Source organism: Saccopteryx leptura, chromosome 5 (assembly GCF_036850995.1).
Source record: "Saccopteryx leptura isolate mSacLep1 chromosome 5, mSacLep1_pri_phased_curated, whole genome shotgun sequence".
In the NCBI taxonomy this organism is placed as follows: Eukaryota; Metazoa; Chordata; class Mammalia; order Chiroptera; family Emballonuridae; genus Saccopteryx; species Saccopteryx leptura.
This window is the reverse complement of record NC_089507.1, coordinates 66,231,439-66,257,721: the sequence shown is the minus strand read 5'-3', so window position 1 is coordinate 66,257,721 and position 26,283 is coordinate 66,231,439. Positions and strand designations below refer to the sequence as shown.

General features: G+C 37.4%; 1 protein-coding gene across 7 annotated transcripts in view; it reads left to right on the top strand.

The window, feature by feature from the left end:
- Window positions 1-26,283, top strand: part of WDFY3 (WD repeat and FYVE domain containing 3) — a 286,019-nt gene that overhangs the window by 91,855 nt on the left and 167,881 nt on the right. For all 7 annotated transcript variants that reach the window (XM_066385911.1, XM_066385917.1, XM_066385914.1 and 4 more), the window contains one exon: window positions 12,339-12,462. In XM_066385911.1, coding sequence (XP_066242008.1) covers window positions 12,339-12,462 — 124 coding nt within the window. The remainder of the gene's footprint in view (window positions 1-12,338; window positions 12,463-26,283) is intronic.

Below are 26,283 nucleotides of genomic sequence, written 5' to 3'. Positions count from 1 at the left end.
AAAATTAGAGGATGTTTCAAAAATGAATATGAAGCAATAAAATATTCCCTAATATTTGTGAGAAGTATATTTCCTTGATTCCTTTCTTTTATTCTTTTAAAATTGTGTAGAATCCCCTCATCCCTTTGAAAATATTAAAAATTTTCTAAATTTCTTAAATTTCTTGCATTCTTATTTTTCCCAAATTACTTTTTTCTTTGTATATATTATTTTCTTTTATATTAGTGTGGTTTTCAGCTCTGTGGTAATAATTGTCTGTACATTCGTACTTACTTTTGTCAAATTTGTGCTATACACAGTATTATACATCGGAGTTTCTGCAATAAAAGTAATGTAATCGCCTGACCTGTGGTGACGCAGTGGATAAAGTGTCGACCTGGGAATGCTGAGGTCGCCGGTTTGAAACCCTGGGCTTGCCCGGCCAAGGCACATATGGGAGTTGATGCTTGCTGCTCCTCTCCCTTCTCTCTCTCTCCCTTCTCTCTCTCTCTCTCTCTCTCTCTCTCTCTCTGTGTCTCTCTCTAAAAAAACTGAATAAAGTTAAAAAAAAGTAACATAATCTTGTAAAGCTGAAATATAAAGAGAAGTATAAACATGTAAATCTGTTGGAGAAGAGATAAGCCCAGAAACAGATAATACAACAACAAAGATGTGGTATTCGAGACTCAGGAGGATAATATGGCACCCCTGAGCAGAGAGCTGTCTGAAAGTGGGTGGGTGTCAGGGAACAGAAGTCTCCCTTAAGAATGTGATGTGATTCTTGAGCTTTAAAAGATAAACATTAGTGAGATTGGAATGTCTGGACTAAATTTACCTAGAAGGCAATTAATGTAAGAAGTTAATGCATGAGTCCAAGTAAAAGGCAATACACATTTTAATATATTCCAGTATCTATAAGTAGTTCAAGAAGTTGATTTTATGTCAGGGAGGGGCAAAAATAAGACTGTTGAGGTTGATAGGAGGCATATTGTGAGCTAATACTTTTGATTAAAAACTAATACTTTTCTTGGAGGCAATGCAGAGCCAACAAAGTATTGTAAGCAATAGAATAAGACAGTAGAAGGGGCCAGGCAGGGCTTTCTCTGGGGTTTCTGAGAAATTCAGTGGTGTTTTCCCATTAGATGAAAAAGAAAGGCTTAGGGGATAGATTTCATTTGGAGCATTGTGTCTGAATGATTTGTGAGCTTCCCAGGTTGAGGTATTTAGTAGGCAGTTAGAAGGGATCTGGCTGGACACATATTTTTGGGACTCATTGGCAAAGATGAGGTCGTTGAAACCCTGGAAGGGGACAGAAGATTACTTATGGTTCTTACTGCCAAGTGAGAAGAGCAGTAGGCGAAGGATGAACCATGGAGAATATGAATGTTTAGTGAAAGAAGGGAAACCCATAAAAGGTACAGAACAGGAGCTGGTCAGTGGTGGCACAGAAAGAATCAGTAGAGGGTGGTTACAGAACTTGAGATAAAAGTTGCAAGGAGGAGAGCAGTCCATGCTGTGATGTACAGTAGAGAGACTCAGTAATATGAGGCCTGAGGACTGTTCTTGAGATTTTCCAGTTTGTAAGTTACTAGAATGATGGAGCCAGAAAGCAATGAGTTAATGGGAGATGAGAGGAGAGATTTTATTCTTGGCTTGTAGGAATTTGAAAGAAAAGAGAACAAAAGAGGTTGGTGGCGGTGATTTTGCAATAAAAGGGAGTTTGCTTGTATGTTTCTGTGTTTTGCTTTGTTTTTAAAGGTGAGAAAGATAAAGGCATGCTCATGAAGAGAAGAAACCAGCAGAGATTGAAATTGATTGAGGAAGGAGAGTGTGGAGTCAATTTACAGATGGGTGGTTGACCTCCAGTCAAAAAGACAGCTCTCCCTGTGGGAAAGCACACAGATTTTGTTGGGTGTTAATATGGGTTTGTAGTTAAGGTAGTGGGAAGTTGAAAAGGGCTTGCTTAATGACCTCAGTTTCCTGTAGTTGTCAATAGAAGATGTGGTCTGTTAAGAGTTCTGTTAAGAGTCTTGAGGAAGTAGAGTGAGTAAGGGACTTAAGGAAATTATGATGGCTTGGAATAGTAATGAAAGGGAATGAGAGAGATCGTGGAAAAGGAACAGTAAAGGAGTATCGAGAGTGGGGGGGAAAGTATTGAGGGCCCAGTGAAAGCTGGAGGTAATGAATTTGTACTGTTTCCATGAAGGTGTGTAGTTTTTCTCTTGCCAGGTGCTCAGCAGCCTGTGTGTAGAAGTTAGAGAAGGCAGAGAGATCCATTATTTATTGGGACTGAGGTTTTGCCAGACTGGTAAGGCAGAAGGGCAGGAGTAGAAGAGAGGAGCATAGTAAGAGAGTAGTTCACATATCACCTGTGGGGTTAGGCAGGGAAGAACAGGAAGAGAGGATGGAAACATGAATATATTTAGAAGATGTTTATTTTTTAATCTATGAAGAGACTGAGAAGGATGGAGGGAAGAGATGGGTAGTGGGAACATGAGCAGAGGTAGGAAAAGATTTAAAATAGCTATTTTGAAAATGGGAGGAAAAACTGATTATGGACAAACCATTTTTTCATACCTCGTTGAGGTCAGTAGTCATTAATTTTTGTTGGAACTAGTTTTGGGAAGGCTTTTTTTTTTGGTTTTGTTTTGTTTATGTAATGTTGGCTACTAAGTAGTGTGAGGTAATTCCCTTCTCTCAGACTTACAAACATTTACAAAGGTCATAATGTGTAGAACGGTTAGGACAATTGTTGTTTTATCTAGTAACATAAATTAGTAAGTAGTATCCTACATACACGTATCCCATGTATTTCATCAATTAGGCTTCTACAGTCAATTCAAGTGAGTATTAAGATAGAATAACTGTACAGATATATGTTTTTTAAAGAGTAGATTTGAAATGCTTTAATGATTATCCTCTCTTGGTTAAACTGACTTAGTTTTCTTGTGTTCTAAGTTGTCATAAGTATATATTTTTCTTACGACAGTTCTTTCCAGTCAAAAGTTTTTAATTGGCTGATTAAAAGCACATATATCTGCATTGCCTTACATCTCTAATATAATGAGTGATTTAAATACCATAAAGATTTGGTCATACGTAACTAATAAAAACACAGGAAGTTATTTTTGTACTACTGGGACCAGTTAAAAATATATAATATATGTATTATATTCATTGGATTATCATTAACCTAATAGTGTCCTTAAATAAGCTGTCATGTCCACTAACTTTTGAAATATATTAGCCATCCTTTTTTAATGTTTGACCATTTATACATGAACATTCTCTACTAGTAAGAAATAGCTTTGATAAATTAATAACTCCTTTTGGTTCTAGAGCTCTTAAACATGAGTGCTGAAAAGAAATTGTACTGTTCACTTTGGAGACTGTTTGATTCATGTCAAATAGCAAAAGAAAATTATATTACATGGGCATCTATCTCCGGAATTATTGTTAAAGTGTGCTCAGTAGTGGTATTTCAGCATGTGATTTTTGCCTTTAAAAGACACAGTTTGAGAAGTGACATGTGTTGAGTCCTTTTCCCGAGCCAGGTCTCATGCAGTTTCCACAGCTGCCTCCTGTGGTCTTCATCACAGTCCTGCGTGGGGACTGCTGCTGCTTCCTCTCACTGTTCTCTCAAATGGAAGGTTATTGCAGAGTCTGAGACTAGCGGAATAATTTTTATCCAGCATTCCTAAAAATAATTAACCTTTAATCCCAAGAACAAAGGCTTACAGACGAAATACTTGGTTTAAATTTATTTTATAAGAATAGCATTTTATTCACCTAAAAATTAACTGCCATTGGTAATTACCTTGTTAGACATTATTTTACTTTATTTTGTATTTTAAAATATAATCTTTGGTAACTAGATCTTCTTTTAGAAACTCCCCTAGTTTTTAAATTTACCTGTAATTTTTTGTTTGTTTGTTTTGTATTTTTCTGAAGTTGGAAATGGGGAGGCAGTCAGACAGACTCCCGCATGTGCCCGACCGGGATCCACCTGGCACGCCCACCAGGGGCGACGCTCTGCCCACCAGGGGGCGATGCTCTGCCCCTCCGGGGCGTTGCTCTGTTGCGACCAGAGCCATTCTAGCACCCAAGGCAGAGGCCATGGAGCCATCCCCAGCACCTGGGCCAACTTTGCTCCAGTGGAGCCCCGGCTACGGGAGGGGAAGAGAGAGACAGAGAGGAAGGGGAGGGAGAGGGGTGGAGAAGCAGATGGGCACTTCTCCTGTGTGCCCTGGCCGGGTATCAAACCCGGGACTCCTGCACGCCAGGCCGACGTTCTACCACTGAGCCAAACGGCAGGGCTAATTTACCTGTAATTTATATTTGAGAAGTACATAAGCTGAAAACAGTGTCTTTTTTTGTTCCTTACAAGTGACCTTTACTTTTTAAATTGTTAGCTTTAGAGGAAAGATACTCAAGTTTAGGACCAAGTGAAAGGCAGAGCAGGAGTCAGAAGGTGAATGAACTATTTACATATATACAGCTTTAATACTTATTACATAATGCCAGTACAGTGGATATTGGAGAATAGGTCTGTGCAACAAAGGACTAAATTGACCCCTGTCGTAGTTATCTTTCCTGCCCAGTCGCTGGAAGAACTGCACAGTCGCAGTCCACCCCAGAGCTGATGGGAGAGCATGCTGTCCTGAGGCCGGCGGCTGGGAAGGGAGAGGGAACTGAGGGAAGCGGGCTCCATTTCTGTTCCCTAAGTTGGTGGTCCTGCTGAGGGGCAGGAAGAGTATAAGATAAATGCTGTCTTAACTGTTTATATTAACTGATAAGAAAGCTTAGGTCAGTTACAAGGTAAAAGAACAGAATTATATCTTCATTGTTATTTTAAAAAATCTGTTTTTGCAATTATTTAAGAACTAATGGTGGTCGTACTATGTAACTTAATTTTAGATATGGCATATACAGTATTTAGGAAACAAAAGATACCATTTTAGAAAATAGGCAAAATTCCAACCTCCTTTTATTAGTCATATTTGATACATTTGTATTGAATAGCTTCATTCTGCAATAAACACATATTGAGCCTCTACTTTATGCATGCCATTACATAACACCATTAATTTGTTCTGCCCGAGTATGCCAGAAATGTTTATTGGAGGTTCCAGGAAGTTTTCTGAATTTATTTAGATGTGTATTAAAAATGACTCTTCAAAACAAGTCAGACCATGCTATTCTCATCTTCAGGTGAACAGTGCAGAGTTATAGTGATAGGTTCATGTGAAGTTTAATGCAGACAACACAGTACTGAGTGATTAAGAGCATAAGACGGACCTAGTTTAAAACTCTGGCTCCACCACCTCCTGGCCTAAGTTGTTAACTTATCTAATCCTTACATTTTTTTTAATATGTGAAAGGGGATACTGTGTAAGATTTTGAGATTTAAATGACATTACATGTCAAGTATTTAAATACTGCTAGGCACACAGTAAATGGTCATTATATGCTAATTATTTTACTGCATATTGCTAGAAGGCATGCTATTCTTATTCTCATCTCAGTTATGAATGTCTCATATTTCTTGTGGAATTATTTTTTCTGAATTGAAGATATTACCTACCAATCTCTTGCTCAACTCCCTCCCTTGACAGATGAAGAAACTAAGAACCACAAAAATTTGACCAGTACTCCCTGGGAGCCTGCCGACTCCCAGCTCCGTCCTCCGAGGCACACATTTCAGTGCATGATTGAAGCATTGTGTACTTTTAAGAACTATCAGTATTTGTGGAAGGTGGTGAAACATACCTATAATGTTTTTAGACTTAATTCTGAAGGAAGTCACACAAAAAATCTCTTTCCTTTGCTACCGTATCTATTTACTATAACCTAAAATGCCAGCATTATGTTTTAGTCTCTGTACCTCCCCTGCCTGCTCTTGTATTATTTGCCCTCTCATTCCAAACAGTCCGGCATCACCAGGTGCCTTCTGTTTCCTCAACCACCGTAATTTCAGGTCCCCTTTGAGGTTTTAGCACAGCTCTTTTCACTGCCTCTCCTTGGCTCTTTGAGTTGTGACTCTTTCTCATCAATCAGTATCACACTTCCCATCAGTGTCTCCTCAGAGAGACCTTTCTGATAACCGTCTCCCATCCAGGCATTCCCTTTCAGTTACCCTGTTTACTTCCTTTATAACACACCCCTATCGAACATCTTTTCCATTTTTAAGTTAACTTGTTTAATGTTTATTTCCTATTCAAAAATGGAAACTCCTTGAATGATTGTTTTTGTTTTATTTGCCTTAGTATTCACAATTCTTTATTTACCTTTATATTCATGACTCCAAATGCTGCCTGCCATATTTATGGGGTTGATAAATATTTATGATTGAGCCTGACCTGTGGTGGTGCAGTGGATAAAGTGTTGACCTGGAATACTGAGGTTGCCTGTTCGAAACTCTGGGCTTCTGTGGTCAAGGCACATAGGAGAGTTGATGCTTCCTCCTCCTTTCCCTGTTCTCTCTCTCTCTTTCTTCTTTGTCTCTCTCTCTCCAATGAAAATGAATACATAAAATCTAAAAAATATATTTATAATTGAATAAATGATAGAACAAATCAATCAGTAGTGTTGGATCACTAGACTAAAAATTTTTTATGTCACTTCAGATTAGCAAATAGGACAGGGGTTGGGAACCTATGGCTCGTGAGCCAGATGCGGCTCTTTTGATGGCTACATCTGGCATGCAGACAAATCTTTAATAAAAAAAATAATGTTTAAAATATAGAACATTCTCATGTATTACAATCCATTCATTTCCTACTGCTCATGTTCATGATTGCGGGTGGCTGGAGCCAATCACAGCTGTCCTCCGGGACAACACCAAATTTTTATTGGATAATGCAAAACGTACATGGGTTGTTATATGGGTCTTACAGAATTACATTTTAAAATATGCGGCGTTCATGGCTCTCTCAGCCAAAAAAGTTCCCGACCCCTGAAATAGGACATAGTTATTTGTTTTCTTCCCATAATATTGATTGAGGTTAATCAATTCAAATAAGACTTATCTTTAAAAAAAATTTTTTTTTTTGATGAAAATAAATCAGTAAGGATCAGGATTTTTGTGAACAATTAGTTGTTTTTTTGTTTGTTTGTTTTTACAGGGACAGAGAGAGAGTCAGAGAGAGGGATAGATAGGGACAGACAGACAGGAACGGAGAGAGATGAGAAGCATCAATCATCAGTTTTTTGTGACGACACTTTAGTTGTTCATTGATTGTTTTCTCATATGTACCTTGACCACGGGCCTTCAGCAGACCGAGCAACCCCTTGCCAGGAGCTTTGGGTCCAAGCTGGTGAGCTTTTTGCTCAAGCCAGATAAGCCTGCGCTCAAGCTGGCGACCTCAGGGTCTTGAACCTGGGTCCTCTGCATCCCAGTCCGATGCTCTATCTACCATGCCATGGCCTGGTCAGATAACAGTTAGTTGTATTTTTAACAGCATATTATTCACCCAGCATGAAGACTACTTAAATAACCATATCCTTATATCCGTAAGACATGATTCATTTACTTTATGAAGTTGTCTTAATAATGATTAGGAATAAAATAGCTCTTAATTCTTAGGAATAAAATATAGTATATATCAATATATTCTTGGTAATAGAAATGTTTATCTACTTTATATCTAAATCAGTTTGATGAAAGGCCTAAAATTGTTTAAGAAAAGTATAGAGTTGTTTTATAAACACCTTGATTAAACAGTTACTCATCTCTGAGTGGAGGCTATTTAAGCATGTGTCATTATTTGGCTTCTCAATTTCTAATGTGTCTGCAATTTGTTAGAGAATGTAGGTCTTATTTAACAGGAAGCACACAGGTTAACTGTAAACATACATTTATAAAATACAATATTAGAAGAAAAACAATTATTGAGTTCTTGAAAATTACTGTTTATTTGTTCTTTGAGGTAATTTACAGTTACTCTTGTGTCAAGTTAGTGAACAGACTACTTATATACCTAGACAAAATTTACCCTGCAGAATTGAATTTTTATGGATTTTATTTTTTTACTTTCAGTTCAATTTTAGGGAGGTTATAAGAAACACAGTGTCTATTGTAAGAATGTAAGAAATGTTTCTATTACAAGGATATTACATTATAAGTTATATCCTTTTATTAGGCTCCTTGGGAGAAAAAATACGTTATAGTATAAAGAATAGAAGTACTTGTTTAAAAGTGTATTTTTCTTTCCTAAGGACATTGTGAACCATATAATGAACTGGCTTTTCTCTTTTGTATGTTGAAACCAAATTTGTGACTAAACCATGGGAAATCTTTTAGTCTTAGATTTTTATTTAATGATTTTTTAGTCCATTTTCTAGAGTTGGTCATTCATTTGCTTGTTTTTGTATACTTTCTTACTTAAGTCTCATGTTATATAGCTTGTTTCCTTCAAATGCTACTTAACATTCTCTTTGATTGTGGAGTGGGCAGCATATAAATGAATAGCCATATTCAGGGTCATCCCTATGAAAGGCAGGGTGCTAGCTTAGCAGGGAATTCAAGATGAGTGAGATAGGTTTCTTCCCTTTGTTGTCACGTATGAACTGGTAAGAACACAAAACTGTGCAATTCATACTGTAATAGATAGCTATTCTAATAGTTTTAGGAGCCATAATTTCCTTTTAGTTATAAAGAATATTTGTTGAAATAATATTTTGGGGGTTATGTCTAGTTATATAGCCATTACAATATCATTTCTTTTCTTAAGATAGTCCATCCAGGTTTCATTTTCTTACTCTTTACTGAACCTGTCCTGGTTTATCTTTAAGAATTATTTATTCTAGGCCCTGGCTGGTTGGCTCAGCGGTAGAGCGTAGGCCCGGCATGTGGGTGTTCCAGGTTCTATTCCTGGTCAGGGCACACCAGGGAGGTGCCCAGCTGCTTCTCCACCCCTCCCCCTCTCGCTTCTCTCTCTCTTCCCCTCCTGCAGCCATGGCTCAATTGGAGCATTGGAGTGAGTTGGCCTCAGGTGCTGAGGATGGCTCCATGACCTCACCTCAGCACTAAGAAGAGCTTGGTTGCTGAGCAATGGAGGAGCATCACCCATTAGTGGGCTTGCCGGGTGGATCTCAGTTGGGGGGCATGTGGGAGCCTGTCTCTCTGCCTCCCCTCCTGTCATTGAATTTTTTTTAAAAAGTATATTTTATGACCTAAATACCACTCATGGAGTTAAGAAAAAGTATGTAGTTCAGAAGCGATACTTTTTTCTTTGAATAAGGGAAACAAGAAACAGTCCTTCAAAAAGGTGTGACTTAACCTAAGCTGGGAAGCTTTGGACATTTGAGATGAAGAAGTCATGACGCTTTCATTCTAGTCTTTTTCTGAACAGCCTTGTTTTGGTTACTGCTGTGGTTAGATTAATAACCAAAATTTATAAAGAACTTGTAAAACTCAACACTAGCAAGGTAAACAAACCAATAAAAAATGGGTAAATGAACTGAATAGACACTTCTCCAAAGAGGACATACAGATGGCCAAGAAGCATATGAAAAAATGTTCAATATCAGTAATTATCAGAGATATACAAATTAAAACCTCACAGCTGACAGAATGGTGCTCATAAACAAATCAACATACAATAAGTGCTGGCGAGGGTGTGGAGAAAAGGGAACCCTCCTGCACTGCTGGTGAGAATGCAGACTTATACACTGTGGAAAACAGTATGGAGTTTCATCAAAAAATTAAAAATGGATCTGTGTTTGACCCAGCTATTCCACTTTTAGGAATATATCCTAAGAATACCAAATCACTGATTCAAAAGAAGACATGCACCCCTATGTTTATTGCAGCATTGTTTATAATAGCCAAGATCTGGAAACAGCCCAAGTGTCTGTCAGTGGATAAATGGATAAAAAGCTGTGGTACATATACACAATGGAATACTACACGGCCATGAAAAAGGAAGAAATTTACCCTTTGCAATGGCATGGATGGACCTGGAGATTATTAAACTAAATGAAATAAGCCAGGCAGAGAAAGACAAATATCACGACCCCATCATATGAGGAATTTAATGAACCATGTGAACTGAAGAATGGAATAGAGGCAGAGGAGGGATCAAAGGGACCAGAGGGAAAGTGGTCAGAGGTAAAAGGGAAGTGAGGATGGGATCAGAGAGGGGAAAGGGATTAGTGAAATTATGAATACACTAGAAAGCCCGGCGGTCATACGAAATGACCGCTGTTCTAGATATTATAAATTGTAATTAAAATGATTTGTGCAAAGGTGTCTGCTAATTCAAACTGAATTACCCAGGGCAGGCGGCGAGGACGCCCCTTTGCTTAGTGCCCCACAGGGTTTCCCCCTTCTACTTGCTAAATTGCTTAAACTAGAGTGCAATGAAGGAAACTACTGGTGGTACATTTCTTAAGAGCCACTGCTAGCTCAATAAATAAAGGTGATTTAAATAATAAAATGTTAATTCACATGTCAAAGATCTCTTTGTACACAACATTTCTTGTGTAGATCTTTCCATCATTTTTAAGCTCGCCTTGCAGAGGACCATCAATTATTTTTAATTTTATGTCCGTTCTTTCATGAACTCTTGAACAGGCAACATAAAGTTGACCGTGTCCAAATACAGGCTCAGGTAAAAAAAATGCCAACACGCTTAAGCGTTTGGCCCTGAGACTTATTGATGGTCATAGCAAAGGCAAGTTTTATAGGAAATTGTCTACGTGGATAATTCTCAATTAGTGGAACTACAATGTTTCCGTACTTACAACATTGAGAAAATCCTTTCTTGCCACGGTCAAATCGATTAGTTTCTAACTTGAAGTTTAAGGACTGACACTGTTCACATTTAATATTCATGTCACCAGAGGAATGCTCAAAAATTAAAGTTTCTCCGTTTGAAACTGTTTTAATCCTTTTTGCGTTTCGGTCAGCATTACTCTGTTGTTTTTTTGCATTTCTCTCCTGCCTTTGTTCAAGGGACTCATTTTGTCGAGACAGGCTTTTTTGTCTTGCATCTGAGGCAAGCCTTGTTTCTCTATGCTCATCAGTCTCATTTTGCCGAGAAAGACGCATTTGCTCTGTGACTGAAGCAAGCCTTGTCTTTCTCTGCTCAGTGGTTTCTTTTTGTCGAGAAAGCCGTTTTTGTGCAGCTTTAACTCCTTTTCTCTCCTCTTCAGTGCTGTATTTTCTAGGAGGCATTCTTAAAAGAAATTACGTTAAGATGAAGTTTTTATGTAAAACAGATGATTGCCAATGCAAACAAATGTTCACCTTCCCCCTGACACGCTCAATTTGCGTTCAGCCTTAAATTGTTTCAAAAGCAGATGATTGCCAATGCAAACAAATGTTCACCTTCCCCCTGACCTGCTCAATTTGCGTTCAGCCGTGGCAACTTCACCCCATTGGCTAGTACAGTTACGCAAGCAACCAATAAGCTATCGGCGACAAACAGACACTTAAGCCGCATATAATAAAGATAACACAGAGACAAAGAGAGCAGGACAGTAAATCCTGGAGGGAACGGGGGAGGATGTTGGGGGGAGGGGGCAAAGGGGATATCAAGGGTTACATGGGGGTGGGGGGAGAGGGAAATATATTCGATGGGACACTTGAATCTATGTAAACACAATAAATTTAAAAAGAAAAAAAAGATAAGGTTAGTGAATCTTATGTTCAGCCAAGAACTTAGCAACAGTAGGTAAATCTGCTTTCCACCATCTGATGTTATCTGTATACCATCAAAAAACTTTATTATCACTTTTCTCTAAAGTCTTAATTTAGATTTCTTCAGAGAAACATATTTTCTTTTGATTCAAATTTTTTTTTTTTCTTTTTCTTTTTTGACAGAGACAGATAGGGACAGACAGGAAGGGAGAGAGATGAGAAGCATCAATTTTTCATTGCAGCTTTTTGGTTGTTCAGTGATTGCTTTCTCATATGTGCTTTGACGAGGGCGGGGGGGGGGGCTACAGCAGAGCCAGTGACCCCTTGCTCAAGCCAGAGACCTTGGGCTTTTAACTAGCGACCTTTGGGCTCAAGCCATAGACTATGGGGTTATGTCTGTGATCCCATGCTCAAGCCAGCGACCCCTTGATCAAGCTGGTGAGCCTTCACTCAAGCCGGTGATCTCGGGGTTTTGAACCTGAGTCCTCTGTGTATCAGTCCAATGCTTTACCAATAGATAACTAGTCTTTGGCTTTTAGGTTTCATGTATTTAATTGTTCATTCAACAAATATGCTTAAGGAAATGTGGCTAGATGTGATTTATTAAGCATACTTTTTGAAACTTGATTTTCAAGTAATACCACACTTTGTAATGCACAGAATAAAAGTAAAAGGTTGACAAAGTTTCATTAAAATAGTTTTTTCTCATCCGCAGGTTTTTGGAAATGCTCCACCAAATACAATGACAGAAAAATTTTCTGATCTTCTGCAGTTCACAACACAAGTCTCACGACTGATGGTGACAGAAATTCGAAGGAGAGCATCAAACAAGTCTACAGGTATTATCTCAGAAACTGGCAAAACCTGATTTGTTAGAAGGGCAATTCGGTAAATCAGCTATTAAAATTAAATAGAAAAATGACCTGATTTCTAGGCACATGGATTTCAACTGTCATCTCATTCATATTCTCACAGTCACACTCTCCTCTTGTTTTCAACATCTTCTAATTTTAAGTAGAGTAGTTCTATCGATGCTACTTCCCTCGGACCTCTTACACCCTCTCCCTAACCCTTTCAATAATACTGTTTTCTTCTGAGCAGAACTTAAATTCTTAACGTGACGTTTAAGACAAACCCAGAATGTGGTCAGAAGTATTGTTTTAGCCTACACTTTTTCATTTCTTATTTTCTGTATTTCATTTGAACCAAGTTCTTGGAGTCCCAAACATGTCTACTCTTATTTCTATTTTCTTATGATGCTTTACCCAGTAAGGAGAATCTTCTTCTATCTCAATGGCTAAATCTTCCCAGCTTGGATTAAGTCACACCTTTTTAATAGACTGTTACTCATTTTCTTTAAAGGAAAAAACTTTTTTTGTTTTCCAACTCCTTGAGTGGAATTTGGGTATGTGTCTTTATTTTTGTGTTAGACTATAAACTGTTTAGGGGTTTTTATATAACCTAACGACTCTACCACAGTGCTTTATATACAGTAGGCCTTTTATACATGCTGCCTCTATACTGTTTCTTTTTCATAAGTAATTTTAAACTTTATAAAGTATCTTTCATTTTACTCAAGATTAAAATAAGCTTTCTTGATTTTAATTACCATTAGTCATTTTCTAAATTAGAAATATGAGGGATTTTATCTTAATTTTATTACTGTGGGTGTTTTTTTAATTTTTTGATGGTTGTTTTAATGATAGCTTTCTTATTGAAGCATTTGACTGAGAAATTGATTATTTCTGATTTTATTGTCTTTTTGGGAAAAAATTGGTAATCTTTACAGCCCATCAAATTATTATTTGTTTAAAAGTAATATTAATGCCTTTGTTATAAAATCTTTTTTTAATTTGTTTTTTTATTTTTAAATTTTATTTTATTGACTTCACAGAGCAAGGAAGGGAGAAAGAGAGAGAGACAAGAACATCAGTCTGTTCTTGTATGTGCCCTGACGGGGGGTCGAACCAGGAACTTCTATGCTTCAGGATGATGCTCTAACCCAGGGGTAGTCAACCTTTTTATACCTACTGCCCACTTTTGTATCTCTGTTAGTAAAATTTTCTAACTGCCCGCCGGTTCCACAGTAATGGTGATTTATAAAGTAGGGAAGTAACTTTATAAAATTTAAAAGCAGAGTTACAGCAAGTTAAAGCATATAATAATAATTACTTACCAAGTACTTTATGCTGGATTTTCGCTAAGTTTGGAAGAATAAATCTTTATAAAACAAGTTACTATAGTTAAATCTGTCTTTTTATTTATACTTTGGTTGCTCCGCTACCGCCCACCATGAAAGCTGGAATGCCCACTACTGGGCAGTAGGGACCAGGTTGACTACCACTGCTCTAACCCAACTGAGCCATCCAGCCAGGGCTGTTTTTTAATTTTTATTAAAATTAATTTAGGCACATAGTTTTAAGTGTCAAAGATAAATTTAAAAACAGCATCTCCCTCCCATCATCCTACCATCATCCTAGTTCATCCCCATGTCTCTCCCCTGAGAGGCAATCATTATAAATACTTTTAACTTTTTTGATATGTACTTCTGTGTCTCTAAATAATGTTTATAGTGTGTGCCTTGATTTTTCACATTTAGACCCTATCTTCAGACTTTTCACAAAAGAATGAGACTTTTATTCTCTTAAGCTTACTATTACTACCCCACAGATTACATACTTCCTGTACCCCTCTCACATTGCTTTATCATAATTTTGATTAGATCAGTATTCACTATTGTGGCTATGAAAATGCTGTTCTAAAATGAGCCGTATAGTGTGCTATGATTACTTTTTTTTTCTTGAAAACTCCCCCATCTCCATCAAACTTAATAATTGCCTAGTGTTTACTAGTTTTCTACATTTTTATTACACCCCCATCTCCTATTTCCCAGTTTTTCTGACTCTCCCTTCAATCTGATTGAAGATATCAGATATTCTGTCCATTTCGTCTTCCTGCAGAGAGCTCTTCCAGAAATCTGGCCGGCTGTAACCTGGGGTGGGTGCTAGTGAGGCCAGTGGCACAGCTGTCGTCTTTACCCCTCCACTCACGTCATCTGGGAGGCCTTTCCACTTTGAGACAGAGCCTCTGTTTCCTGAATCTCTTATCATTTCTCTCAAGTTAACTGGTGAAGCAACTTTTCCAGAAGCTTCCTAAGAAAGGATACAGGGGGATTATCGTTTTTTTCTTTTTAAAGAAAGCCCATGAGTGAAAATTTGACTATTCTTGACAAAGATGAGTTCCTTCCTCTTCACTAGGGAAGGTGATGCTTTCAGGCTGACAACCTTTCCGAGTAGCAGGGCTTGGGACCAATCCCATCACGTCATGTAGCATGGCTTTATTTCAGAAAGGGGAAACATAAAACCGGGAGTCAACAAGTAGGCACAGGTCCTCCACCCACCTTCATTATCTCACAGAAAAGGATGCTTGGGAGATCTCTCCTCACCTCCATTCCTAAAGTACAAGTGTGAATGCAGTCTTATCAGTGAAGAAACACACAAACTGCTTGTGATCTTGGCACTTTAAGTACTTGTTGGATGTTTGTAGGAATTGTTTGAGAAGGCTAGCTATTTGTCCTCGGAAGAACATTTTGGGGCCCAGGGAAGTACAGCCTCCCTACTAAAGAATGGAAGCTACCAGTGTGTGGGCAGTTGAGCTTGGTGCAGCACCTCTGGTACATGGCCTTATCTATAAGGTCATTCTCTGGGCAGCCGGGGGAGCTCGCAGGGTCACAATGGAAAATCTTGCAGCTTGCATTACATTTACATTCCTTTCAGTAGTTTGGTTGGAAATAATTTTTTCTCAGAATTTAAAAATTATTTCTTCTTCATAGTCTAGATTCCCATACTACAATTGAGTAATGTGAAGTTTCCAAGATACTTGATCTTTTTCTGTTCCCTTTTTTTTTCTATAGAAGCATTTAGGATCCTCCTTTTGGTCTTCCTATTCTAAAATTTTATGGTGATATACCTTGGAGTAGACCAGTATTTATCCATCATGCTGAGTACTCATTAGGCCTTTATTAATCTGGGAATTCATATCCTTTAATTTTGGGAAAGTTTCTTGAATTGTTTATATAATAATATCCTCCCCTCTATTTTCTCTTTCTAGTCTGATGAACCCCCAAGACTATCTTTCATTTTTTTATGTCTCTTGTTTGCTTTTGTTTTTTGACTGCTTGCTAAAGAGAGCTCTTCAGTTTTATCATTTATCCCTTCTATGGAGTTATTTTAATTTAAGACATAATTTTAATTTCAGATGTTTTTTTGGGGGGGTCTTTTTTATGGATTCTCTTCTTTTAGCTATCTGAGTTTTTGTTTTTTCTTTCAGATTTTTATCTCCCTACATAGTCTTCGTTAAGCCTGTCCTTTTTTGTTGATTTGTTTCTGTATTTTAAGTTGGAAATTGTACTCACATATCTCATCCTTGGCCATCTGTTCCTGTGTAAGAATGGATAGAAAGCTGCTGAGTAGCTTTGTAATTGTGGGTGGGGCTTGAAGCTCTGGGCATGAGCCCAGGGGAATGTTGCTGAGCCATTTTGTTGACCATCTTTTCCTGGCTAGACAATGTACACAGAGAAGAACATATAGTCTTTACCTAGACCATCTATGTTTGACTCCTGAACATTTTGGAAGCCAAGTAGGGGAAAGGGCTGAGGACCCTCAGCATTCAGTGTGTGAGTTTCTGCTTCATCTTCTTGAGCCCGCCGCTCTGCCTGGGGTGGTATCATCATCCTTCCTCCACCCTAATCCAAACACTGTCCCTTAGACTTTGCAGTGAATAAACCTCCAGTTTAGTGCCTACTTTGTAGTGGGGATCTGGTATCCAGCTGTTCTCAAAAGTACTTTCACCAGTCCTTCTGTGTACAGCTTCACATTACTTTTGCTTCCAGGGTACCTAGTGCCACCAATTCCTCAGCCTCTTAGTACTATTTTAGATTAGTTGATTTTTCTGCACTTTAAGTTGATACTAGAATTTACTAAATCAGTTACCATTAATTTCTGTGCTATTTTAACATCGAAAATTTTGTTGCTTTCATCTTTCATATTCTTGTTGTCCTATGGGTTTTATGTTTCTTTATAAAAATCCTTTTATAACCATTCTAGTGGGCCTGTTAGTCTGCTCAAGCTGCCATAACAAAATACCATAGGCTTACACAACAGAAATTTCTTTTTACAGTTCTGGAAGCTGAAAGGCTAAGATCACAGTGTCAGCTGATTGGTGTCTGGTGAGATCTGTCTTCCTGGCTTGCAGACGGCACCTTCTTGATGTGGCCTCACCTGGAGGAGAGCGAGCTCTGACCTCTCTTCTTTTAAGGGCATTAATCCCATCCTGAGGGCCCCAACTCTATGACCTCTTCTCAATCTGATTCCCTTCCAAAGGCTCCGTCACCAAATGTTATTACATTAGGAGTTAGGGCTTCAACATATAAATTTGGAGGTCACATTTCAGGCCATTGCAGTGGGATTTCAGGGGAGAACAAAGATAAAAACTTGTGCTCAACCTTTTTTCTTTAACTGGAGCCCATTATGAAGTCTTTGGAGTAATATTTATTATATAGTTATAGATTGAAGACAAATTCTAATAGCTTACACATTTTAAAAACTTCTCATTTTGAAATAATTAAAAGTTCATAGCAAGTTACAAACATAGAATTTAGAACCACCTGTGTCCTTCATCTGCCTTTCTCCATTGATGACATCTTATTTCTCAGTCATTTTTAAAATATATTTATTCATATGTATCATACTTCTATGCAATTTTTAGCTTTGAACTTTTTAAAATTTATTAACTTGAATCCAGTGAGATTCTATATTTATATAAATTTTATCTTCATAAAAGATACCTTTCTTAATCCCTTTATCTCAAATAGATCTTTTCTAATCTGTCCGCACATCAATTGGTGTAATTTTATTTAGTCACCTTAAATACTTCCTTCAGAGTTTTGTCATCATCTGAAATACCTTGTTTATGTACTCACTCCTGTATCAACTAGAACAGTGGTTTTAAATGTTTCATCTCATGGCAAATGTAGGTAATGACTAGCATTCTGTAGCACAAAAAATAAAGTATATTTTTTGCCAGTCTGACAAAAAAAAAAGGTAAGATTTTGGTTTATTTACACCAGACAGCTATTGTGTTGGCTGTTGTCATTTTTTTTTTTTTTTTTTTTTTATAATTTTATTTTTTTAATGGGGTGACATCAATAAATCAGGATACATATATTCAAAGATAACAAGTCCAGGTTATCTTGTCGTTCAATTATGTTGCATACCCACCACCCAAAGTCAGATTGTCCTCTGTCACCTTCCATCCTGTTTTCTCTGTGCCCCTCCCCACCCCCTTTCCCTCTCCCATTCCCCCCTCCCCCCCCCCCCGTAACCACCACACTCTTATCAATGTCTCTTAGTTTCACTATTATGTCCCACCTACGTATGGAATAATACAGTTCCTGGTTTTTTCTGATTTACTTATTTCACTTCGTATCATGTTATCAAGATCCCACCATTTTGCTGTAAATGTTCCGATGTCATCATTTCTTATGGCTGAGTAGTATTCCATAGTGTATATGTGCCACATCTTCTTTATCCAGTCATCTATTGATGGGCTTTTTGGTTGTTTCCATGTCCTGGCCACTGTGAACAATGCTGCAATAAACATGGGGCTGCATGTGTCTTTACGTATCAATGTTTCTGAGTTTTGGGGATATATACCCAGTAGAGGGATTGCTGGGTCATAAGGTAGTTCTATTTTCAGTTTTTTGAGGAACCACCATACTTTCTTCCATAATGGTTGTACTACTTTACATTCCCACCAACAGTGGATGAGGGTTCCTTTTTCTCCACAGCCTCTCCAACATTTGCTATTACCTGTCTTGCTAATAACAGCTAATCGAACAGGTGTGAGGTGGTATCTCATTGCCGTTTTGATTTGCATTTCTCTAATAGCTAAAGAAGATGAGCATCTTTTCATATATCTGTTGGCCATCTGTATTTCTTCCTGGGAGAAGTGTCTATTCATATCCTCTTCCCATTTTTTTATTGGATTATTTGTTTGTTTGTTGTTGAGTTTTATGAGTTCTTTGTATATTTTGGATATTAGGCCCTTATCTGAGCTGTTGTTTGAAAAGATCATTTCCCATTTAGTTGGCTTTCTGTTTATTTTGTTATCAGTTTCTCTTGCTGAGCAAAAACTTCTTAGTCTGATGTAGTCCCATTCATTAATTTTTGCCTTTACTTCTCTTGCCTGTGGAGTCAAATTCATAAAATGCTCTTTAAAACCCAGGTCCATGAGTTGAGTACCTATGTCTTCTTCTATGTACTTAATTGTTTCAGGTCTTATGTTTAGATCTTTGATCCATTTTGAGTTAATTTTTGTACAGGGGGAGAGACTGTAGTCCAGTTTCATTCTTTTGCATGTGGCTTTCCAGTTTTCCCAGCACCATTTATTGAAGAGGCTTTCTTTTCTCCATTGTGTGTTGTTTGCCCCTTTATCAAAAATTATTTGACTATATATATGTGGTTTTATTTCTGGACTTTCTATTCTGTTCCATTGGTCTGATTGTCTATTTTTCTGCCAATACCATGCTATTTTGATTGTCGTGGCCCTATAATATAGTTTGAAGTCAGGTATTGTAATGCCCCCAGCTTCATTCTTTTTCTTTAGGATTGCTTTGGCTATTCGGGGTTTTTTATAGTTCCATATAAATCTGATGATTTTTTGCTCTATTTCTTTAAAAAACGTCATTGGAAGTTTGATGGGAATTGCATTAAATTTGTATATTGCTTTGGGTAATATAGCCATCTTGATTATATTTATTCTTCCTAGCCAAGAACAAGGTATATTCTTCCATCTCATTATATCTTTCTCAATTTCCCTTAACAATGGTTTATAGTTTTCATTATATAAGTCCTTTACATTCTTTGTTATGTTTATTCCTAAGTATTTTATTTTTTTTGTTGCAATCGTGAAGGGGATTATTCTTTTGAGTTCCTTCTCAGTTGTTTCATTGTTGGCATATAGAAAGGCTATTGACTTCTGTATGTTAATTTTGTATCCTGCGACCTTACTGTATTGGCTTATTGTTTCTAGTAGTCTTTTTGTGGATTCTTTGGGGTTTTCGATGTATAGGATCATATCATCTGCAAAAAGTGATACCTTTACTTCTTCTTTTCCGATATGGATGCCTTTTATTTCTTTGTCTTGTCTGATTGCTCTGGCTAGAACTTCTAGTACCACATTAAATAAGAGTGGAGAGAGTGGACAACCCTGTCTTGATCCTGATTTAAGGGGGAAAGCCTTCAGTTTAGTGCCATTTAATATGATGTTAGCTGATGGTTTATCATATATGGCCTTTATCATGTTGAGATATTTTCCTTCTATACCCATTTTGTTGAGAGTCTTAAACATAAAATTGTGTTGTATTTTATCGAAAGCCTTTTCTGCGTCTATTGATAAGATCATGTGGTTTTTGTTCTTTGTTTTGTTGATATGGTGTATTACGTTAACCGTTTTACGTATGTTGAACCATCCTTGAGATTCTGGGATGAATCCCACTTGATCATGATGTATTATTTTTTTAATATGTTGTTGTATTCGATTTGCTAGTATTTTCTTTAGTATTTTAGCATCTGTATTCATTAGAGATATTGGTCTGTAGTTTTCTTTTTTTGTGCCATCCTTGCCTGGTTTTGGTATGAGGGTTATGTTGGCCTCATAAAATGTGTTTGGAAGTATTGCTTCTTCTTCAATTTTTTGGAAGACTTTGAGTAGAATAGGAACTAAGTCTTCTTTGAATGTTTGATAAAATTCGCTTGTATAGCCGTCAGGGCCTGGACTTTTATTTTTGGGGAGGTTTTTAATGGTATTTTCTATTTCTTCTTTACTGATAGGTCTGTTTAGGCTTTCTGCTTCTTCTTGACTCAGTCTAGGAAGATTGTATTGTTCTAGGAATTTATCCATTTCTTCTAGGTTGTTGAATTTAGTGGCATAAAGTTTTTCATAGTATTCTACAATAATTCTTTGTATATCTACGGTGTCCGTGGTGATTTCTCCTCTTTCATTTTGGATTTTGTTTATATGAGTTCTTTCTCTTTTTTCCTTGGTAAGTCTTGCCAAGGGTTTGTAAATTTTGTTGATCTTTTCAAAGAACCAGCTCCTTGTTCTATTAATTTTTTCTCTAGTTTTTCTGTTCTCTAATTCATTTATTTCTGCTCTGATTTTTATTATCTCCTTTCTTCGGCTGGTTTTGGGTTGTCTTTGTTCTTCTTTTTCTAGTTCCTTAAGGTGTGAAGTTAAGTGGTTCACTTGGGCTCTCTCTTGTTTGTTCATATATGCCTGAAGTGATATGAACTTCCCTCTTATTACTGCTTTTGCTGCATCCCATAGATTCTGATATGTCGTATTGTCATTTTCATTAGTCTGTATATATCTTTTGATCTCTGCACTTATTTCTTCTTTGACCCATTCATTTTTTAAAAGTATGTTGTTTAGTTTCCACATTTTTGTGGGATTTTTTCCCTCTTTTTTGCAGTTGAATTCTAGTTTCAAGGCTTTATGATCAGAAAATATGCTTGGTACAACTTCAATTTTTCTGAATTTGCTGATGTTGTTTTTGTGGCCCAACATATGGTCAATTCTTGAGAATGATCCATGTACACTGGAGAAAAATGTATACTCAGTCACTTTGGGATGAAATGTCCTGTAGATGTCTATCATATCCAGGTGCTCTAGTGTTTTGTTTAAGGCCACTATGTCTTTGTTGATTTTCTGTTTGGATGACCGATGTAGAGCCAGCCGTCAGCGGTGTATTGAGGTCTCCAAGTATGATTGTGTTTTTGTCAGTTTTTGTTTTAAGATCAATAAGTAGCTGTCTTATATATTTTGGTGCTCCTTGGTTTGGTGCATATATATTAAGAATTGTTATGTCTTCTTGATTCAGTGTCCCCTTAGCCATTATGAAATGGCCATTTTTGTCTCTGAGTACTTTTTCTGTCTTGTAGTCAGCATTATCCGATATGAGTATTGCTACACCTGCTTTTTTTTGGATGTTATTTGCTTGGAGTATTGTTTTCCAGCCTTTCACTTTGAATTTGTTTTTATCCTTGTTACTTAGATGAGTTTCCTGTAGGCAGCATACAGTTGGATTTTCTTTTTTAATCCATTCTGCTACTCTGTGCCTTTTTATTGGTGAGTTTAATCCGTTTACATTTAGTGTAATTATTGATACTTGTGGGTTCCCTATTGCCATTTTATATCTTGCTTTCTGTTAGTTTTGTGTCTTGTTTGATCCTTCTCTTTCGTTTTTCTATCTTTTGTTTTTATTTGGTTGTATTCCATACATCTTTCCTCTGTTGCTATCTTTTTTATCTTATGTGCTTTTGTGGTGTTTTTTTCAATGGTGGTTACCTTTGAGTAATGAAAAGAGTCCCTACCCTGTTCATTGTAGCGAACTATTTTGTGAGTACTTTTGCACTCCATCGTCCTTTGCTACTGTTAATCTCCATCTTCTCCCCCTCTTTCTTTTTGTTGTTGTCACAGTTTAAATTTGGTTTTATTGTGTTCTTCTTGGAGCTTTTACTTGTGGCTCTGTTTGTTTTTTGTTCTTTGTATCTGATTGGAGAACACCCTTTAGTAATTCCTGGAGTGGGGGTTTTCTGATGATAAATTCCCTCATCTTTTCTGTATCTGTGAATGTTTTTATTTCTCCTTCATATTTGAAGGATAGCTTTGATGGGTATAGTATTCGTGGCTGAAAGTTCCTCTCTTTCAGGACTTTAAATATTGGGGTCCACTCTCTTCTAGCTTGTAGAGTTTCTGCTGAGAAATCTGATGATAATCTAATGGGCCTTCCTTTATATGTTGTATTCTTCTTTTCCCTGGCTGCCTTGAGAATTTTTTCTTTGCTGTTGGTTTGTGTCAATTTCATTATGATATGCCTTGGAGTAGGTTTGTTGGGGTTAAGAAAACTCGGAGTTCTGTTTGCTTCTTGAACTTGAGGCTTTAGTTCTTTCCACAGGCTTGGGAAGTTCTCATCTATTATTTGTTTGAGTATGTTCTCCATTCCATTTTCTCTCTCTTCTCCCTCTGTTATACCTATTATTCTTATGTTATTCTTTTTGATGGAGTCAGATAATTCTTGTAGGGCTATCTCATTTTTTTTAATTTTTGAGTCTCTTTCTTCTTCTCTCTGCTGTGCCTCAAGTTGCTTGTCTTCTATTTCACTAATCCTCTCTTCTATCTGACCTGTTCTATTAGCTAAGCTTGTTACTTCGTTTTTCAGCTCGTGAATTGAGTTTTTCATCTCTGTTTGATTTGTTTTTATAGTTTCAATTTCCTTGGACATATATTCTTTGTGTTCGGTGAGTTGTTTTCTGAGCTCCCTAAATTGTCTTTCTGTGTTTTCTTGTATATCTCGGAGAATTTTTAGGATTTCTATCTTGACTTCTCTGTCATTTAGCTCCAAGGTTTCCAATATATTAAATTTTTTCTCCATAGATTTTTCCTCATCTAGCTGTGTTACCTCTCTTTCTTTTGTATCCATGATATTCGATTTTCTCTTCCTTAATGGCATCTGAGGGTGGTTTTGTTGATAGTATTAATGAAATTTAATAAAGAATAAAAAGTTAAAAAAAATAATAAAAAATAAAAAATCGAAAATAGTTTTGTTTTTTTTTAAAAAATTAATAATGAAATAAAGAAAAATAAAATAAAATAAAAATTTTTTTTTTAAAAAGGAAATTATTCCCCCCCTCCTTTTTTCTTCTCCTCTCCTCTCCCCTCTCTCTTGAGAAAATCTTGTCATGAACTGTGAATTATAACAAACAATGCCTGTGATGGAGGGCCTGAATTGGGGAAAAATAATAAAGGGGCAAAAAAAAAAAAAAGAAAAGAAAAAAAAAGAAAAATGAGAAAAAGAAAAAAAAAGAGCGTATGGACCCACAAAAAGCAAATAAGGAAAAAATTTGGGTCAAGAATAAAATGATTTGCTTTTAGGTGTTGGTTGTCTAAGAGTTATGATGAGAGGAATAAGAGGAAAACGGAAAAATGGGGAGACAAATTAAAAAATTACTATTGTATTTAGTGGAACAAGAACTAGATAAAATGGAGAGCCAGGGATGGGAGCACTGCTAGTGAGTTAAAAAGGTGAAGTAAAACCCCCCCAAAATGCCACAAACATAAGTTTGAGTCCCAGATAAGCTAATTTGTTTGTTATTGAGGTTTGAATGAGAGGAGATGTAAAGGAGAAAGGAAGAAACTAATATAGAAGGAGAAAAGAAAGAGAGAGAGAAAAAAAAAAAGAGGGAATCACTAATAGAAGAAAAAAGAAAGGAGAGAGAGAGAGAGAGTTAAGGGTTTTGGAGTGCAACCCTCATAGAGAGAAAAGAAGAGAAGAGAAAAGATAATGGGAGATGTAACACTTATGGGTAGTGTAGTTCAAGGAGAGGAGAGAGTAAGACCGGCAGAGAGTTAATCGGCCAAATTGGAGGAGGAAAAAAAGTATCAAGAATGAAGATAAGAGAAACAAACGAACAAATATAATAAAATGGGATAGGTTATAAAGTCTGCAGATTATTCTTGATTTTGAGAGGTTATCTTCTTGCTTTTTCTTTTCTCTCCCTCTTCCTGGTCGGTGACTCTGTACCCCGGGTTCTGCCCCTTTGGCACGCTCAGGTAGAGGTTTGCAGTTGATAAGTCTCTATGGCAATGTCATGTATTGTGCTTTAGTCTCGTTGGCAGTCGAGGCTATTAGCATTTATAGGCTCCGACAGTGAGAGAGTCCGTGTTCCTGGAGCCTTTCTCCTAGTCTTTCCTTCCTCAATTAGTAGCCTGATAATCCAGCTATGGGGTTGCTGCTGCCTCTGCCTGGATAGTAAGAGGCTCAAAGAGCTGGCAACTCCCCACTCTATTTCCACTCAGCACAGGGCTCTGGGTAAGGCTCAGTCAGTCAGAGCTGCTAGCATAATCAGGCGGGCTTTCCGCCCACTCAAAGACCCCTGGTTCTGTCTGCCACTCTGTCCGGTAACACAGGCGGGCGCCCACTTCCGGGCGCTTGGAGGAAACTCTCACTCACTGGCTGCGCACGCAGACCAGGATATCCGGCCAGCAGTCTAACGCTCTGAGTGAAACTCCCAACCGCAGGGAAAAGTTGCAGCGTTGGAATTGGCTGTCGCTCCGTCCCCGTGCGCGGCTTTTGCAAGGCGCTTGGGCGGCCCGAGATTCTGCTTTGGCCCACACAAAGGCCCCTGACTCTGCTCCTCTATGCGATAACACGGGCGCGCACTGCCGAGGCACTCGGAGGAATCTCTCATTCACTATCTGCGCGCGCAAACCCGGATATGAGGCCGGCTGCGTTTCCCTCTGAGTGAAACCCCCAGCAGCACGGAAAATTTCACCGTTGGAATTAGTTCTCACTCCCTCCGGTGCGTGGCTTTCCCAGGGCGCTGGGGCTGCCCAGAGGGCTGTTGTCATTTTTTAATTGGACTGTCTAAGGGGAAAGAGGTCATTGCCCCTGACTAAATAGTCAGGTATTGCATGGTTTAAACATTCTTGTGGCACACAGGTTGAAAATTGCTGATTTAGAAGAATGCTTGTCACATATTAGGTGGCTCAATTTTTACTGACTTTGGCATGAGAATCTCTACCCTCCCCCTTTTTAATGCTTTGGAGCATTTTTAGAAACGCCAGCCTTACTAATATTTAAGAGAGAAAAGCATAATTTTGGAATATCTTCTCAGTCTGCTTTAAAGAACCTTAGCTTTGGATGTTCTTGTTCTCTTTATTTTTAGTTGTGTACATTGGAAGTTTCTTTTGGTCAATGTTGTTATTAGAAATACTTATTATGTACTCTGGAGTGAGTACATACACAAGATACTTCAGATGATGACAAAGCTCTGAAGGAAGTATTTAAGGTGACTAAATAAAATTACACTAATTGGTGTGCGGATAGATTATTAAAGATCTATTTGAGATAAGGTGATTAATTTTGCATTTGTTAGATATAAGTGAAATTATAATCCTAATGCAATATTTTTTGACAAGGAGTGTTATATATAATACTTTTACAAGGATTTCAGAGCCACGGCACCTTCAGGTAATTTTAATCCCAGGGTGTGGTTATGTATCATTAAATGAAAAGAAGCATGGAAGTTATGAGTTCTAATACTATTTTTCTGACTAACTTATGGAAGGTATTTTGGGGGTTGGGGGCATTGGATGGAAAGTCAGTTCTAAGCCCAGTGTTGTACAACAGATCTCTACAGTGTTTTCATCTTGCATAACTAACTTTATACTCATTGATCAGCAACTCCCCATTTCCTCTTTTTCCCAGACCTTGGTGATCACCATTCTACTTTCTGCTTCTATGAATTTGGCTACTTTCAAGACTTCACATAACCTTTTATTTTATAGGAAGTTTTTAATAGTAATTGTCATAATTAATATACATGTAATTTTTTTCCAAGAAAATGAAGTGAAATGAGCCTTCTATTCTTTTGAGAAATAGCTATATATGTTTGGCGTCAGGACAAGGTTATTTTTCCAGGACTTCCGAATTTGGTGTGGAATACTTATGTTGTTTGTTACCTAGTCACTCGCATAGCAAGTCTTTTTATCAGATCATTTCCAACTTGGATTATAGAGATCTTAGTAGGAACCATGCT